Below are 18,390 nucleotides of genomic sequence, written 5' to 3' on the forward strand. Positions count from 1 at the left end.
ATGACACACGTATGCCCTTATATTAATGCAGAGAGAAGGGAGGTAAACAAGAACACTTGTCCTAATGTATTTCCTGTTTTACAGTTTTAATTTATATAGTTTAAATATTGTTATAATAGCTGATTTAACGTTAAATTATGATTGAATCGCCTCTTGTTATAGTTATGAAATAGGGAATGTTCATGGACTAATGACATCCCCACATTAAAATAGTCTGTATTAAAGTGTTTTATAAAGCTTATAAAGCTCTTTGCACAGTGACGAAACACAGAGGCAGCTCTCTCATGTGTGCATTCTCATGTGGTACTTGAGGGTCACTTTATATCTGAAGCTCTTCCCGCAGTGGCCGCACATGAACGGCTCCTCTCCAGTGTGAGTCCTCACGTGTCTGTTGAGGATTCCTCTTCGGTTGAAACTTCTTCCGCAGTGTGGACAAATGAACGGCTTCTCTCCGGTGTGAATCCTTATGTGGTCCTCAAAGTGTCCCCTTTGGCTGAAGACCCGTTCGCACTGAGGACACGTGTAGAGTTTGTCTCCGGAATGGATCCTCATGTGGTCTTTAAAGTGTCCTTTCTGCCTGAAGTTTTTTTTACATTGAGGGCACGAGTAGGGCTTTGCTCCGGTGTGATTTCTCATGTGGGCTTGAAGGTTTTCGTGTTGATCAAAGCTCTTTCCACAGTGTTGGCATGAAAATGGCCTTTCCCCAGTGTGAATTCTCAAGTGTCTGCTTAGGCTTTCTCTTAAAGTAAAAGTTAGTCCGCACTGTTGGCAGGTGAAGACGCTCTCTCCGCTGTGAATTCTCATGTGGGAATTAAGGTTTCCCTTCCGGTTGAAGCTCTTCCCGCACTGTTGGCAGCTGTACGGCTTTTCTTCGCTGTGGACGCCCATGTGGACTTCGAGGTTTCCGTGTTGAGCAAAGCTCTTTCCGCACTCAGGGCAGGTGTAGGGTTTCTCTCCAGTGTGAACTCTCAGGTGTCTGTTAAGACTTCCTTTCTGAGTGAACTTGGTTCCACACTGTTGGCAGATGAAGGGACTCTCTTTGGTGTGAATCACTATGTGAACGTCATTAAACGTCTTGAGATGCCGATCGTTCTCTTCAGTTTCCTTCGGAACGTCACTTTCCTCCTTCAACACCATCGGATCTAAGGCAAAAACACACAGTTAAATGCACAAAACAACAGCCATCAAATCATTGATTCATTCAATACTTTTCCTTCGGCTTTGTCCCTTATTTATCAGGGGTCGCCACAGCAGAATGAACCGCCAACTATTCCTATTTATGCAGCATATGCTCTTCCAGCTTCAACCCAGTACCGAAAAACACCCATAAACTCTCACATTCACACACACTCACACACTACGGCCAATTTAGCTTACCCAATTCCCCTATAGTGCGTGTGTTTGGACTGTGGGGGAAACCAGAGCACCCTGAGGAAATTCAACACAGGGAGAACATGCAAACTCCACACAGAAATGTCAACTGACTCGAACCAGTGACCTTCTTGCTCTGAGGTGACAGTGCTAACCACTGAGCCATCGTGCCACCTCCAACTTGACTCGACAACTGTTAAAAAAAATGTTTTAACATTGCTCTTTTAAAATGAACACTCCACTGTTTTTTTAATTATTTATTTATTTATTTTTAGGAAATTGGCTAATTGTACAACTCTCCCAGAGTTAAACTGTTGAGTTTTACCATTTTTTAGTCCATTCAGCCGATCTCAAGAGTTTGGCGGGAGCACTTTTAGCTTAGCTTAGCATAGATAATAGAATTGGATTAGCATCTTGCTCAAAAAAAATATATCGTTTTTGATCATTTTAATTTCAAGAGTTCACACTTCGATATTGCTTGATGCTAGGCATGGCCCAGTAGAAGACTCTGACGGTATGATAACCTTGGATAAAAATATCATGGTTTTACGGTAGTACGGTGTTGTGATTACTGCTTTAATATATGTTCTTTTTAAATGTCTGGGTAAAGAACTAAAGCTGCGTCCCAAATCGCATACTTATGCACTATTCTACGCCATTTTGTAGTATAAATAGTGTAAGTAGTGCGTTCACACTGAAAACTCTAATAATAATAAGTGCACTTTAATTACCCGGATGATGCACTCATTCAGCCGCTAAAATGAAGTGTGTAATGATGGACACTTCACGCACTCAACGACCGAAGGTTTGCTTACGTAGCGGAAGGGGCGGAGCTATCGGACGCACATGTTGAATAACTTTATTTAATTTGGATGGTGAAAGCAAAATTCTTTTACGAGAGTGATTATAGCGCCTCCCGATAGTGATTGCATCAATACTCACGGCAGGTATTATTTGATAATTCGGCCGTTTACTTCAATGATTTGGCGACCGTCAAACGTCATCAGGGAAACGGTTTGAATTTCCACTTAGTAAAAAAACATTAGTGTGCCATTTGGGACGACACTACATACATATACTATCCTGTTGAGTGTGTAAGTGCATAAGTACATAGTGCATGAGTGCATAGTGTATAGTGTGCCATTTGGGACGCAGCTAATAACTTTTTTTTCTTTAAACACAATATATTTTGAGTAACACTAGATCTTTGAATATCTTTTTTGCTGGAGATACAGTTGTCATTACAAAAAAAAAGTAAACAAAAAAAATTTCACACATACCTTAGGCATGATATTACAGAAAATTTGGTGTTTTTTTAAACCTTGACTTTTCCAAACCGCGGTATACCTTGAAAATGGTTATCGTGCCTATCATGCCTACTTGACGCGATTTTAGGCATGCTGTCCGAAGAAAGAACCCTGAGCTCGGAAATATTTAAGCCCAGGGCTCCGACCTGGTCAATGAGTATTAAAGAAGGGTCTGAGAGCTCCCCCTGGTAAAAGGAGGAGATGGGGTGGAAGGAGGGATTCTTCCAAAACGAAGATAAGGCAGTAGGATGTAATCAGTCTATTTATTGTAGGCTCGGATTAATCTGATTGGATTATTGCTGATTACGAATGAAAGACCAGCCAAGATCAATCATATCACGTGCTCCTTTCGAAATTAGTTTATAAAACTTCACTTAAAACTCCACCCTTCTGTAGTTACGTCATGTGCTATGAATAACGAATGAAAATTGGCAATTTTCTAGACCAATATGGCTAAGAACTATACTCTCATTCTGACATATTAATCAATTGAACTTTAATATGACTCAGCAGGCGTGATGATATTACTCTGATATTAGCACTAGAAAATTGTGTAACTATGAAGACATTTGTGAGAAACAATCAACTAGTTTTGTGCACCTTAGGGTCAAGTTCCCTTAATAAAATCCCCATAGGCCAGGGGTGGCCAACCCTGTTCCTGGAGAGCCACCTTCCAGCAGATTTCAGTTGCAACCCATATCAAACACACCTGCCTGTAATTATCACGTGGTGTTCAGGTCCTAATTAATTGGTTCAGGTGGGTTTGATATGGGTAGCAACTGAACTCTGCAGGAAGGTGGCTCTCAAGGAACAGGATTGGCCACCCCTGCCATAGGCTTTTCGAAGATTGCAAATTATAAGCTCTGTGTTCAAGCACAGTTCATTACACTTACACATTTTGTCCAACCGGATAATTCTTCCGATAATAAAACTTTTAGCACTTTAGGACCTTAAATGCAAACGCAAGAACTGAAAAGGTAACACTAGGCTATAAACGGACTTCAGGGCGCTCGCCTGTTTTAGAAATATGCTCCAAGATTTACTCTCTCGGTTTAGTATATTATAATCCACGCTATATAAACAAAGATGTAAAAAATAATATATTCTTTTAGTATTACTACAGGTATTGAACATGCAGCATTATTATACGAATTAAATAGTTTGCCCATGGGAAATACATTTGTTTTCCTTTACAGTTGTTGGACGTTGTTGTTTTATAAATGTGCCTGATATTATTATCATATGATATATTTAAATAAGCGTTTCGCCCGCGTGCACACAGACCGCTTACCTTAGCGAAAACCTAGCTATGGCAGTCCCATACTCTTTTTCATAGACAACAGAAAATAAGGGATACGTCTATTAAATGCCTGCAAGTCCCATCATGGATGGAGAACAACATTTAATACTTTTTTTGTCACGAAGTACAGCGAAAAGCAGCACATACGGTCACATCTGCTATACCTTTTAAGGTTAGTGTAAAGGAGTTTAAGGAGGAGTGTAAATATCGCAGTTATGACAAACAGTTAAATGTGTAAAATTGACGAAAATCGTTAGATGTATGTTAGCGTAAACGAATCACATTAAAATGTAAGTAAACATATATATATTTACAAATGTATTCTCACATTAGCTTTACTTAGAGCAGGAAAGAGACAGGCTGTACTATGCAAGGCAGTATCTTCATAAAATAGCTTTATTAAAATAAATGATCAACAAATGAATCTTGACGTCTCTACAAGTGAAAGCATTACAGTAGGTGAGAGTTCAAAGTGGCCATTACCGCCGGAGCTTATACCGCCGCCGTTTGAAATCGCTGCCGCTCTGTTTTTATTGAAAGATCACAGTTTGTGAATAAGCCGCCAGGGGGGGCACAAAGGGACAGGTTGCGAACGGACAGAAATAGCCTTTACAGCAGCTTTAAATATGCTACTGTGCTTGTAAATGAGATTAAACAATAAGTCAAAGCATTATAATTCCTTTATTAATCATTTAAAATTTGTTAACACGCTTTATTGTAAACTTGTTAAGTGCAAAGAGGATTCGTTTTGGAAAATGGAATTGAAGAAATAAAAGACAACTAAAATGAATGCACAAATATTCAGTACAAATAAGTAGTCTTAAATAAATAAATAAAGCAGTCTTTTAACCTAAACATAGAGAGATGTATTTTACTATCTCATTTCATGTCTCAATTATTGTACATAATAATAAACGAATAATGAAAAATAAATGAATAATGAAAATAGGCCTAAATAATTATTTATTTAAACGCAATAATCACACTCGTAGCAGTTTTTTTTTTTTTTGGAAATTGGCTAATTTTACAACTCTCCCAGAGTTAAACTGTTGAGTTTTACCATTTTTTAATACATTCAGCCGATCTCAGAGTTTGACAGGAGCACTTTTAGCTTGGCTTAGCATAGATAATAGAGCTTAAGTTGAATGCTGCTTCATTAAAAGCATAAAAATAAATTGACCTACCTCTAGCAGATCACTAAAAGTATAATAAAAATAATCTTGCCGCAGGACATAAATTAAGTCTCGCAGGTTTATTTTTAATAATTTATACGAACAACATGAATGCTCAATTAGAAAAATACTGCAAACTGTAAAATACTTAACCAAATAGCAGATGAATCGCAAGCTGTAAATTTAAAGCAGACTGCGTTCCAGACAGATCAGCTCGATGACGTTAAATGTCTCCGACAACGCCTGTAGTCCCATTTAGCAACTTGATAGCAACCGTCTTTTAAAAGAAGCGTAACAGATTTAATGAATCAAGAGTGTGCTTTAACTGATGCGTTTTATCTTGTAGAATAAAACGTGAAAGTATCTTGAGTTTGTGTTAGCCACAAACCTTATTTAAGTTAGTAAACCAAAACCTTATTGAAAAACTTGTTGACTTAGGGATGAGGGAACCGTTAAAATGCTAACTCGCTTCAGAGTTTTTGCATACAAATTGGTGTCATAGTTCCTCCACTCTATTAAGCGAGATGCTAATGGTCTAATCCAGCGTTTCTCAATCCCGGTCCTCGTGCACCACAACTCTGCGTATTTCATTTCTCTTCAATTTTCCAGTAGTTTGTTCCAATTTGACAGCAAGTGCCCTGAAAAGTGGACTCCACAGGATATTCCGCCAGTATTTCAGTATGAAGGGAGAATATAGCTGCGTCTGAAACCGAATACTTCCATAATGTACAGTACGCTAAAATCAGTATGCGAGCCGAGTAGTATGTTCGAATTCATAGAATTCGAAAATCAGTATGCGAGAAGTACCTGGATGACTCACTAGTTCCGGCGAGATTCTGGAGTGCGCATCCCATGCAAGTTGCGCTATCCCATGATGCTCCGCGAGCGAATTCATGAATGGGAGTGAAGTGACGCAACTGACGCAGGTAGGTCACGTGACCATGACAAAAATGCCGGATGTAGTACGTCCGAATTCCATTCATACTTTTCACATTCATACTGTATAGAACGTACTTTTCTAACGGCCGAGTAGTACGTTTAAATTCAAATGCAGTACCTACTGAGTAGTAGGCGGTTTCGGACGCAGCCTATAGGTTTCATTCAAATGGCACTGTAGTGTGTGATATGTGAATTTATATTATATTTACTTACAGAGGTATATTATTTCCCACTCTGCAAGCAGTGCTGTTACAGTGCTGTGATTTACAGTGCTAAAAGTTCAGGGAGAAAGTAATGTAAGAGAAGGGAGTTATGCTGTGTTCATAGACATCCCGCGGTGCGATACACGCAAATACCGTGGTGCGAATTGATCGATTTGCGCATTTGATGCTGCATTCACACCAGACGCGGAACACACGTCAAGCGCGAGTGATTTACATTTTAAATCAATGCAAACACGCGAATAGACATCCCGCAGCGCGATACATGAGAATGGCGAGGTGCGAATTGAGCGATTTGCGCGTTTGATGCTGCATTCACACCAGACGCGGAACGCACGTCAAGCGTGAGTGATTTAAATGTTAAGTCAATGCAAACACGCAAATAAACATCCCTCGGTGAGATATGCACGAATGTCGTGGTGCGAATTGAGCGTTTTGCGCAATTGATTGTGCATTTACACCAGATGCGGAACGCCCGTTAAGTGCGAGTAATTTACATATTAAGTCAATTGAAACGCGAATAGACATCTGGTGGCGCGATACAAGAAAACGGTGTGGTGCAAATTGAGCGTTTTGCGGGTTTGATGCAGCGTACACACCAGACACGGAATACGTGTCAAGCGCGAGTGATTTACATGTTAAGTCAATGCAAACACGCGAATAAACATCCCGCAGTGCGATATGCCCGAATGGAGTGGTGCGAATTGAGCGTTTTGCGCGTTTGATGCTGCATTTACACCAGATGCGAAACGCGCGTTAAGTGTGAGTACTGTACATGTTAAGTCAATGCAAACACGCGAATAGACATCCTGTGGCGCGATACAAGAGAATGGTGTGGTGCGAATTGAGTGTTTTGCTTATTTGATGCTGCGTTCACACCAGACGCGGAATGCGCGTCAAGTGTGAGTGATTTACATGTTAAGTCAAAGCAAACACGCGAATAGACATCCCGCGGCACGTTACGTGCGAATGGCGCGATACGTGCAAATGGCGTGGCGCAAATTGAGTGCTTTGAATGTTTGACGCACAAATCGATTGAGTTTGAAAATCTGAACTTAAGCTGACATTCTTGGCGCGTTAACCAATCAGGAGCTTGCTAGAGTCACCGGGCAAACAGAAGCCCTACCCATCACGCAAATCTGTGTCTGTTCTGAAGTGAATTTGACGCGCGAATGAAGCAAGTAAACTCAAATGTTCATGCGGCTGTTTACGCGTGAATAGCCCGATTTTTCTGCGCGTTCCGCGTCTGGTGTGAACACAGCATAAGAAACAATGAACACTGTGTAGGGATCCTGTCAATAAGAACAGAGTTGATACACAGAGCTCTTCTAGCGAGCTGGTTATATAAATCAGGAGTTTAAATAAGAGAGACATGCAAAATATGGTGGGGTATGAGGACCGGGATTAAAATGCTGGTCTAATCTGATATAATAATCTATGCTAAGCTAAAAGTGCTAAAAGTGCTCCCGCCAGACCAGCGATCGATTAAAAGGGTTCAAAAAATGGTAAAACACAACTCAACTAATACACTCACTTTTGGTTGAATTAATTCTTGAATAGACATCTATGCTTTGTTTATATTTATATTAGTGGTAGAGTTATACTTTATATTAATTTTATGATAATTAAGACGTTAAATAGCTTTTGTTTTCCTTCACATTTGTATTTTTTTATCATGAATATACAGGCCAAGTGTTAAGATATTATTTGCTTACAGAAAACAAAAGAAGAAAGCCTCTCAGAGTAAAGCAGATTATTGTTGTAGACCAGTGTTTCTCAACCACGTCCCTGGAAGGATCAGAACACTGCATGTTTTGGATGTCTCCTTAGCCTGGTCCCCCAGTAACGTGGTTTAGAAACACAGCTGTAGGCCACTATTATGATTAAACATATGATTTAGAATGAATGATTATTTTTTAATAATAAAATTGTAATCATTTTAAACAATACATTTATTTAATTAAAGGACTCAAACTCAGACCAAATTCTGTATCTTTTGAATCCTTTCACCTTGAGGAATGCAAGTATAGCACTTTTGAAGAGGAGTTCTGATTTAAAAGAAACATGTTTTCATGGTGTTTATTCAAAATTAGAAACAACATTATATATATATGTGTATATATATATATATATATATATATATATATATATATATATATATATATATATATATATATACAGTATATATATATTTATTTATTTATATAACTTTAATTTAGGCTTCTTCTGTGGTGGACATTTTGATTGGAAACAAATGACAATAATGTTTGATAATGATAACCAACCTGTTTGTGTGTCAGTATCTTCATGTTTTTCACGCAATGTTTCTTCATCAATCTTCTTGTCCTCTCCCTCTTCTTTAATTAATGACATCTTCATAATGATGGCACATAGATATCATCAGCTTCTAGAAAATGTCCTGTATATGATGAGAAAAATACTTTGTATTATTTAAAATGGTTGATGTTCATTTTATGGCAAAATTCACTGGAATATTTAGTAAAGTTCCTCCAGTAAATATACAAAAAATCTAAAAGTTTTTTTATCGGAAATTATGCATTGCTAATGTGAAGCACTACATTTTGACAAATTTAACAGATTTTTTGGTATTTTGGGACCCTCAGATTCCAGATATTAAAATAGTTGTATAACAGCTTGTCATAACAAACCATTCATCATTGTAAAGCTCTTTTAATTCATACTTTTTATTTCCATTTAATATGCTTTCCATATCTAAATTAATTAAACAGGCACTTATGACTTTGTGGTCCAAGGTCACATTTATTCAATTTACTACCTAGAAGCTCGGATTCTCTAATGACTTACTTACTTGTCAGAGGCAGAATTTGTGTTTATCATAAATCAGTGGTTCTCAAACATTTTTCCCCAAGTACCACCTCAGAAAAAAATTGTCCCTCCAAGTACCAGTATTGAAATACAGTAGCGTAGTAGGCCCAGTAAGGCAGCTACAACTCTGCAGTTTAAAACCGTGACAGATTAACTACTATTATTAAGACATTAAGACATTAACACTGTACTGTGCTTATATGTAAAAAAAATAAATAAATAAAAACCTGGAAATGTTGCTTGGACCTCATGAATATAGGCTATATGTCATCATATTCATATATGAACCATTTTTGATCAATTTTGAAATATATGTTGCATGTACATATGACATTGATATTGGATTACTCTGCGTACCACTAGTGGTACACGTACCACAGTTTGAGAACCACTGTCATAAATTAAACTAATTCACGACACAGTTATCGAAGCAATAAGCTTAACATTAGCAAACACACGAGTGTTCCTAAAGCTAAAAACACAAACCTTCCGCCGAATCACAACAAATGCAGGAGCGCGACGCTTCCATGACTCTACGTTACCAGGCTAAAATAAAAGTCTGTATTTTCCTTATATTTATATGAGTGTTGGTGTGTTTCAGTCGCTTTTCAGAAAGGACTTTTATTTTGGTCAGGTTCTATGGCGTCATAAAGCAGCGCGGCAGGATCGGTTGAATTCGGTTAAAGGTTTGTTTTTCTTGTCGGTTTTCGGGCATTTTAGATGTTAGTCTTTTAAAAACTTTATACTTATTTTAACAAAATGTGAAATTGAAATTAATTATTATTAACGGTTAGGCTTTAATACGCACGCTAGCGTAAATTAACGCTACTCTTGTGATTGAAACCGCCTCCACTGTTTGTTTTGGCTGCTTCCAGTGTGTTCTAGGTGCCTGAGAATGCTTTACATCTATCAGATAAAGTTGCTTTCTGCTTAAGGTTGAAAAATATCAAATGTAAATGCTTATTTGACAATATATCATGTGTACAAAATATGCACAGCCTCACTTTAATGCCAAATTTATGTATATAGCACTATTAAACACAACCAAAGGTTGACCAATGTGCTGCACAATGCAAATCACAAAGAGAAAGATATAAAGATATAGCTAAAACAAACAATTCTCACTGATAAAAGGCCAAATCAAAGAGGTAAGCGTTCAACTTTGATTTAAAAACCGACAGAGATGGTATATATCGAATACAAAGGGGCATTCCACAATGTAGGACCAGCTACTGCAAAAGCACGGTCACCCCTGCATTTCACCCTCGACTTAGGGATGCATAACTGTCTCTGGTTCGATGACCGAAGAGACCGACCAGGCTAATGTTAAGTCAAAAGGTACCAGGCCATTTATTTATTCAAAAACCAAGAGAGGAGTTTTTAAAAGAGCACAGGCAACCAGTGCAAAGAGCGTAAGACGTGTTCAAGTTTTTTAGTACCTGTTAAAAGCCTTGCAGCAGCATTTTGAACTAACTCTAAACAGGATGGAGTTGTCTGACGAATCCCAAAATATAGTGAGTTACAGTAGTCCAACCTAAAGGTAATAAAAGCCAGCGTTGTGCAAGCTACTTCCAAACTGTAATGCATCACAGATTACTTGTTACTGTTATTTAAAAGTAACCCCTTACTCTACAATATTACTGTCTCGGAATTGTAATATGTTACATGACTGTTATATTAGTTTTAGTCACTTTCACCAAAATAACTCCAGGATTAGAACATTCTAAAATGACTAAATGTACCGCAGAGCATTTTACATCCAGTAGAAAGCGAAATGAACAAACTGGAAAGGGGGCGGTTTATGATGCGATAATCGTTTTATCCCGATTAATGGATTTTCGTAATCGTTAGAAGCCGAAATCGAATTTTCGTTTAATTCCACAGCCCTAATTTAAATAAAACTGTTAATCACAAATTCCTAAGTGAATTGTTTTCATTTCAAGTGCTAGTTTTTAATTATTCTCATTTTAAACACAGAGGGAAAACACCCGCTGAAAAGATGGAGTTAATTAAAGTGGAGAGGAAAGACTTGATGATTGAAGAAACATTCAGCGTCAAACAAGAAGATCCCGAGGAACAAACAGGTTGGTTTTTAATTTGCCAGTTTAAACATTGGGTTAATCTTTCATTAGTTAGGCCCTACAGCACACTTACAATATACTGTGAAGAGCCCCTATTATGCATATTTTGGTTTTGGCGGTCTCCAACAACAGTGTTATATACATGCAAGGTCAAAGTACACTGTCATTGTATTATAATACGCATTTATTTTAATTATCCTAATGTCTCCCATATGATTCGTTCAGTGCATGAGGCTAATCTGCGCTGATTGGTCCGATGACTAGGGCCAGACGGAATCTGCGGACGTTTTTTGCTATTTCTGCTGAGAATTTTGGTAAAAATTGGAGTATAATAACTAAAACTTTAATATATGAAATAAAAAATAATACCTTTTTAACTTTTATTTAATGTTTAAAATGCAAATCCAAATTAGATTCACTTGATTTGGTAAATAAAGCAAGTTTGTCCTATAATATATCTTGTAAAAGACAGAAAATATTACTTTATAAACTGCATTGTACATAAGTCAGATGAACATTTTCACATTAGTCAATAATATTACTGTAATTAATTTAAAAACTCAATAAATATAGATTTACACACATTTACTCAAGTGAATAAACACAATTAATGATGGGCTAAAAATCGGCGGAGATTCCAGGTGGGCCTACCGATGACCCAGTCTATTGCGATTGGCCGACTGCGTTCAGAGAGAATCACCCACCGATGCTTATCTGGAGCTTATCACCCACCGAGCTCAATGCGGGAGTGCATTAAAGCAATGCGGTTAAACACCAGCATATTAATCTATTCTTAACCATGACACACATTCGGTATTAATCCACACAGCTGCAAAAGCTGAACTACTTTGAAACTTGACCGCCACACGTGTAGAAACAGCTGATGGTGGACACAGCAACAACAAACACCAGTAAACCGCGAGCTCACAGTTGCATTTAAATCCATAAACAAAGCGTTTTGTTTTGATATAAGAATATAAAGAGTTAAGTAGATGCAGTACAAGCCGCGAAAAGCGGTTACAAGGAACAAAACACAATTAAATACATATTTTGCAAGCTAGATAAAACAAGGAGGCAACCATTTTGATCACTCTTGCTTACACTTGTGGAGTGAAGGAAGAAACTGATGCATGAACTGTGAACTGTATAGTTCCTGTCACGCTCTGGCAAAGTCCCACACATCAATTGTCTTTTCTGAGCCTTCCTTTAACAAACGGCAGATGAATCCCCCGTTGCAGTTGTAAGGTCCTGCCAGTTGGTCCAATGACGGTATCCACTGGTGGATGAAGGTTCACTGCATGTTCGATCTTTCCAGTGCACAATGTTGATCTATATTAAACTTAACTCATATCTGACTCCAATTTTAGTATGAGGTGGTTTAGAATATTAATATATATTTATCCTTGTTTTATCTGACTCCAATTATAAAACATTGAGAAGGTTATTTTGTTTCTCTTCACATTATTTTAGATTATGATTGAATATTCTCTTGATTTGTTATTATACCTTATTCTCATTTACTCAGATTCCTATAGCATCCCGAGTCTTGCACCGGCCGGGTGTACAATCTCTTAATACAAGCTTGTCAGTCTTGGTCATTAAACAGAGGCGATTAACCACTCTCCTAGAAAGGCAGAACACTACTTACTCAATTTAGGAGATTTTTATGTGGTCCCCATGGATCTGTTATCTACTTAATCAAGACAAAGTATTTTAATAATAATCGCACAGGATTATAAGTTTGTAGATGAAGGCCTAAATATCCACATTTAAATTGGTTTCAACAATATTTTGTTGTTCTAAATAGTTGGCCTTTTACAGTCTAAGTATACTTGAATTAATGGCAATTTGTTAGTCGGATCTCTAACAACATTGTATAGCGTGCCACACTGCTCCGTCTAACATGTTTTAGTCCGTTACTAACCTGTACAGTGGCTTGTAGTGCTATGGACAACAACATTTATTAGTGATAATAACACGAGGTTTGAATAATTGAAAACATAATTTATTAGTCAGGTAAATAAGTATTATGCCAAATTCAATCAGTTAATTCATAAACGATCAATACAAAACATCAAATTATCAAAGATAAATCCAAGATGAAAAGATGCATTCCTGACTTTGAAATATACATAACATGGAGCAAGCTCCATGTTACGGGCTGATCTGGTTAGGCAGAATCGCCCTGAGCCTTTCTCAAACCTTACCTTAAATAATCCAAGAATTCCCTCAAGGAAAGGGGTGTGTGTATAACAAAAGGCATTCACACTTAGTGCTGCCTGTGGAAAAGTCACACCCTTCACAGTGGTTCAAAAGATGCCTGAAGTTATATATTTATTGTTTTGATTATGTCTATTTCTGAGAGAATGAGACCATTGTACCAGTCGCACTGAGACATTTCAAATGATATCAAACATGATAGGTAAAGTCAGTTTGGTTAATCTAGAACATTCAAACATTGAAATGACCATATGCGTGAGTTGGGGTGGTTGAAGCTGAGCTTCAGCAGACTCAGATGCAAATGCAGCAGGAACTGGTTTTTCCCGCATTCCCACCTGCTGGGTTGTGGAGTCACCAGTCTCTGTTTTCAGCTCATGTTTTGAATTGTCAAAGATATCAAAATATTTGCAATATTTCAACTCTTACAGAGTTTAGATTATTGTATTAATCACCAGGACGCTCACACGTTAATGTTCACTCATCTTCAGTCGTGATCAGTCCCACACACACCCGCACTCTGCTAGTGCTTGGAGGAAAAGGTGCGGTTACGTTTTACCGGATCCAGCACTTCATATATTTAGCAATGTCTAAGCAGTACAGACATAATAAACAAAACAGCAATAGGCACATAAAGTAAAATAGAGATGTAAAGTAGATTATGCAAAAAACTGTTTGGTTTCAATGCCTAAAACAAGAAAGTAATTGACCCTTAAATAAGTCCACCTAGTTAAGAGATGCTATCACAGATGGCCACACTAAACAGGATTAAAAACGAGACCGTTGGCCTCCCGAGGAAGGGACTTTTGTGCTTTAAACGACCTATAAAATAGGTGAGTCTTTAATTTAGGGTGCTTTCACACCTGCCTCGTTTAGTTCGATTGAATCGCACTAGAGTTCGTTTCCCCTTTTGGTGCGGTTCGTTTGGGCAGGTGAGAATGCAGCAATCGTACTCGAGTGCGCACCAAATAAGCATACCGAGACCTGCTTGAAGAGGTGGTCTCGGTACGCTTTCAAACGAACCCTGGAGCGGTTCGTTTGTGGTGAGAATATGATTCGTACTAAAACAGGTCCAACCGCAAAAAGTACTGCGCCTTTTGGACTAATTCAGCTGCCGTAGGCCGATGCGCTGTGCATTAAATAGAAAAATATTTGTTGACAGCGCTTTACCAACAGAGAGAGAGAGAGGGAAAACATTACCTGATGGAGCGTTGGTAATATTTACGCAAGATGAGCATGTCGCAGTTTAGCTAAATTAGTCTCCTCCTGAAGTGACGAGCGATGCATTAAACTCTGTTTTCCAGCCGCGGCCGCGCTTCATTTTCGTAATGTATAGTTTATCTAAAGCAGGGATACAATCAGCCAGCGCAGTCGTCCCTCCAGAATAAAAGGTTTTGTTTACCTGCAGGAGTTCACTGGCATTTTCCCGCACGTAAATTCTGACCCATCAATAAGCAGTTTAGGAAATATGTTCAACAACATCTGGCCAATGAGAGATGTGGATTTTGTCAGGTGACTGCATTTTGGTTTGTTTCAACTGGTTCAGACCAAAGCCAGCAGTGTGGTGTGAAAACGACCCAAAGACGGCAGAAGATGCAACAATGCATCATTTACTACCCTTGGTCCGGACCAAATGAAGCGAACTACAGATGTGAAAGCACCCTAAAGGCTGATTTATACTTCTGCGTCAAACGCCGACGTATGCTACGGCGCTGACGCATAGCCCTTCGCCGTAGCCGTCACTGACGTGCACCTCTCAAAAATTGTAACTACACGTCGCAATGACGCGTAGCATAAGCTCTGTGATTGGTCGGCTTGGTAGCGCTGACGAGTCTGGGCGGGACCGAGAGCCGCGCGAACCCAATGTAGCGACTGTTTACAAGTGTGGAGTCCCGTGAAGGAGCTCCGGATGGAAAGTTTTGTTTTGTGTTTACCTCATAGTTAAAGTTGTTGCACGTCCGCCGGTTCCTGCCTCAAAATGAGCGAGTTTGAGCCACTTGTACATCCCGGAAGTGTTCAGGAAAAGCAAAAAAGCAGCGAAGAAACTCGACACAGAGGAACATTTACACCTCACTGCCCTCTAGCGTTTCAGAAGTGTTAATGCAGACCAACAGAGACAGCGCGCACAAGTATAAATGCACAGCCACGCGCATTGCCTGCGCCGTGGGTTACGCCAGTCACTTGACGGAGAAGTATAAATCAGGCTTTAGACTTGAAAATTTGCAATGAAGAAGTTATTTTTAATTGTAGTGGCAGCGCGTATATAGCGGTATTGTTTCGTATTGACGTTAATGTGAACAGGCAAAATATCCGGACAAACTGCGAATTATTTAACGACTCTGAGTCGAATTTTTTATGTAAAAATCTATATTTCTAAATAAGCTGCACTTTCACATTTTAACATCAGCTGGATGTTTTCATTCACTTAGAGCTGTGTTAGACACTGCATGGACTTTAAGACTTTAACCTCCTAGGGCTTGAGTATCCACGTACGTGAACAGCACATTTCTTACGTGGCTATTTAAAATACTTTGAATGTTTTATATTTTGTTACAGACAAACAGTGTCATCCTGCAACTGTTCTGCAGCATATGAAATGTCCCAAACACTATTTTTAACTGTCCAAAATGGGCAACAAAATGTGTTTTTACTCTCTGATAGTCAAAACATGTTCAAAAAAATGTATGTGTTATATATGTATTAAAAACAGTCAGAAAAAAGTGTTTTATGTAAATTCGGATCACAAATCCACATATATGGACATTTTTTTTCCTAAAAGTACATCATATCAAAAGATGATACTCCAATAAGGTATCCAATAAGCCCAAATAGCAAAGAGAAATAAAAAAAAGCATGTAAAAAACACCTTGTCAGGTCCAAAAGCAGAGGGCCAATCAGAAGAGCTCAGAGGTGGGGCTACCATTATAGTAGACAGTTGGCATGACAACTGCTTTATTTACCATCATATCATGGCGGAGGAGGTGCTCATTGTGTCTGTTAAGTGCTTGTCATAACATATTGTTTTTCTATCTCTAATGGGTCTGTTATTGTCGTTATTACATCATGTTTGTAACATCGTGTCATGTGGACCTCACACTGCCTTTTAAAACCCATTCCTCAGTGCTGCATCTGTGTTTTTAGAAGCATTTGGTGTGAATCAGCAAATTTTTAGTCGCTATTATATTGACACTGGTGTTTTTTGGAGGCCAGCTGACCTAATCCCACCCGTGATCAGGTCTTGTTTCTATTTCTGAAATATGAGTTTTGTTTTTTGGGATTTGGGGAAAAAAAATTCAACTTTTAAATACAAAAATAGATCATTTTGATCAAAACGTTTCGGTGTCACATGACCAGATCAGTTTGCATACTTTTATGCTGTCATTTAAAAATCTAATTTATAGACATTTATTTACAATGTCATACAGAACTAATAAACTATTTTATAAAAATACAGTAAGCGTAATTAGGGGTATTTTTTAATGTAATAGGGCAGTGTTTCTCAACCACGTTCCTGGAGGACCATCATGGATGTCTCCTTTGTCTGTAACACCCAATACAGGTCTTTCAGTCTCTGCTAATGATCTGAATCAGGTGTGTTTGGTTAAGGAGACATGGGAAATGTGCAGAGCTGGTGGTCCTCTAAGAACGTGGTTGAGAAACACAAGAATAGGGTATTTTTTCACTATTAAATTGCACCAAGTTCTACTTTACTTTGGGATGTGAAGGTGAAAAACAAAACTGTTCTAGTCAAGAATGGGTGTGCAGCACAGTGGCGCAGTGGTTAGCACAATCGCCTCACAGCATGAAGGTCGCTGGTTCGAGCCAGTCAGTCGGCATTTCTGTGTGGAGTTTGCATGTTCTCCCCGTGTTTGTGTGGGTTTCCTCCGGGTGCTCTGGTTTCCCCCACAGTCCAAAGACAATGAATTGAAGGAGCTAAATTGGCCGTAGTGTATGTGAGTGTATGGGTGTTTCCCAGTGTTGGGTTGCGGCTGGAAGGGCATTCGTTGCCTAAAACATATGCTGGATAAGTTGGCGGTTCATTCCGCTGTGGCAACCCCTGATTAATAAAGGGACTAAGCCAAAAAGAAAATGAAGAATGGGTTTTGTTCAGTAGTTTTAGGACAACTTTGATGAAAGGTTTCGATCCACTTCAAATGCTAAGTTACTGTACATTCAGAGGTTTATTCATGCTAATGTTGCGCTATATCAGTTCACATCTAATAATTATTCATGCTAGTGGGTTACATTCTGATTTTCGCCACGTTGGGTCACTGCAAACTTTTGTTACCTAGGAAAGAATATTTTGCAGCTGAGTCAAGCGTACTTTTCCACTATCACCCTTTCCCCTCCACACTCTGTTTTAAGGGGAAGTGGTACAAAACTAGAATTGGGATTGGGCCTTTATCTTGCTGGTGTTTATAGCCATTTCACTTTACTTCAAGACGCATCAGTGGCCTTCTGTAGGTCTACTGGAGACATTCATAAGTATTCCTAGCAAATGTTGGAGACATACTCGGTACATAAATCGCACGTCAGCGTTTATTTGAGAGCGCAAAAGAAAATCTGTGCTTCAGTGTATATTTGAGGGTGTACAAGAAGTTTTGTGCACGAACAGAGGAAACCAGCGCACAAGCAAAGAGATACGCATGCTCGTATTACATGAATGCGATCTCGACATGTAATACCGCTCTCACAACACTTGTCATTGAAATAATGCCATAGGTAGTTGGATGATCTGTGTAAAAGGCCTGCCGCTACAGCTGGACAAAAAATCCTAGAGTAACCGCTGAAGTGAATTGTTATTATCCAGTGATTTTTAAATTAATCAAATAAACTTAAATGATTAATAAAATACCACAAAATAAAAAAAAAGAGCATCAGTTTTTCTTAAAGGACCACGAAACCCCCCCAGTCTCAGCAGGGTGTTTTCACACC

The 18,390-nt window shown here is 38.6% G+C and overlaps 1 protein-coding gene across 1 annotated transcript in view; it reads left to right on the top strand.

The window, feature by feature from the left end:
• The first annotated feature begins 9,804 nt into the window (after positions 1–9,804).
• The window catches only part of si:cabz01054394.5, a 263,846-nt gene continuing 255,260 nt past the window's right edge, over positions 9,805–18,390 (top strand). Inside the window, exons 1-2 of the mRNA XM_088650170.1 lie at positions 9,805–9,843; positions 11,135–11,241. Of these exons, the coding sequence (XP_088506296.1) occupies positions 11,157–11,241 (85 nt within the window). The 5' untranslated portion in view covers positions 9,805–9,843; positions 11,135–11,156. The remainder of the gene's footprint in view (positions 9,844–11,134; positions 11,242–18,390) is intronic.

The sequence above is a fragment of the Danio rerio genome, chromosome 4 (assembly GCF_052040795.2).
Source record: "Danio rerio strain M-AB ecotype USA chromosome 4, GRCz13ab, whole genome shotgun sequence".
NCBI lineage: Eukaryota > Metazoa > Chordata > Actinopteri > Cypriniformes > Danionidae > Danio > Danio rerio.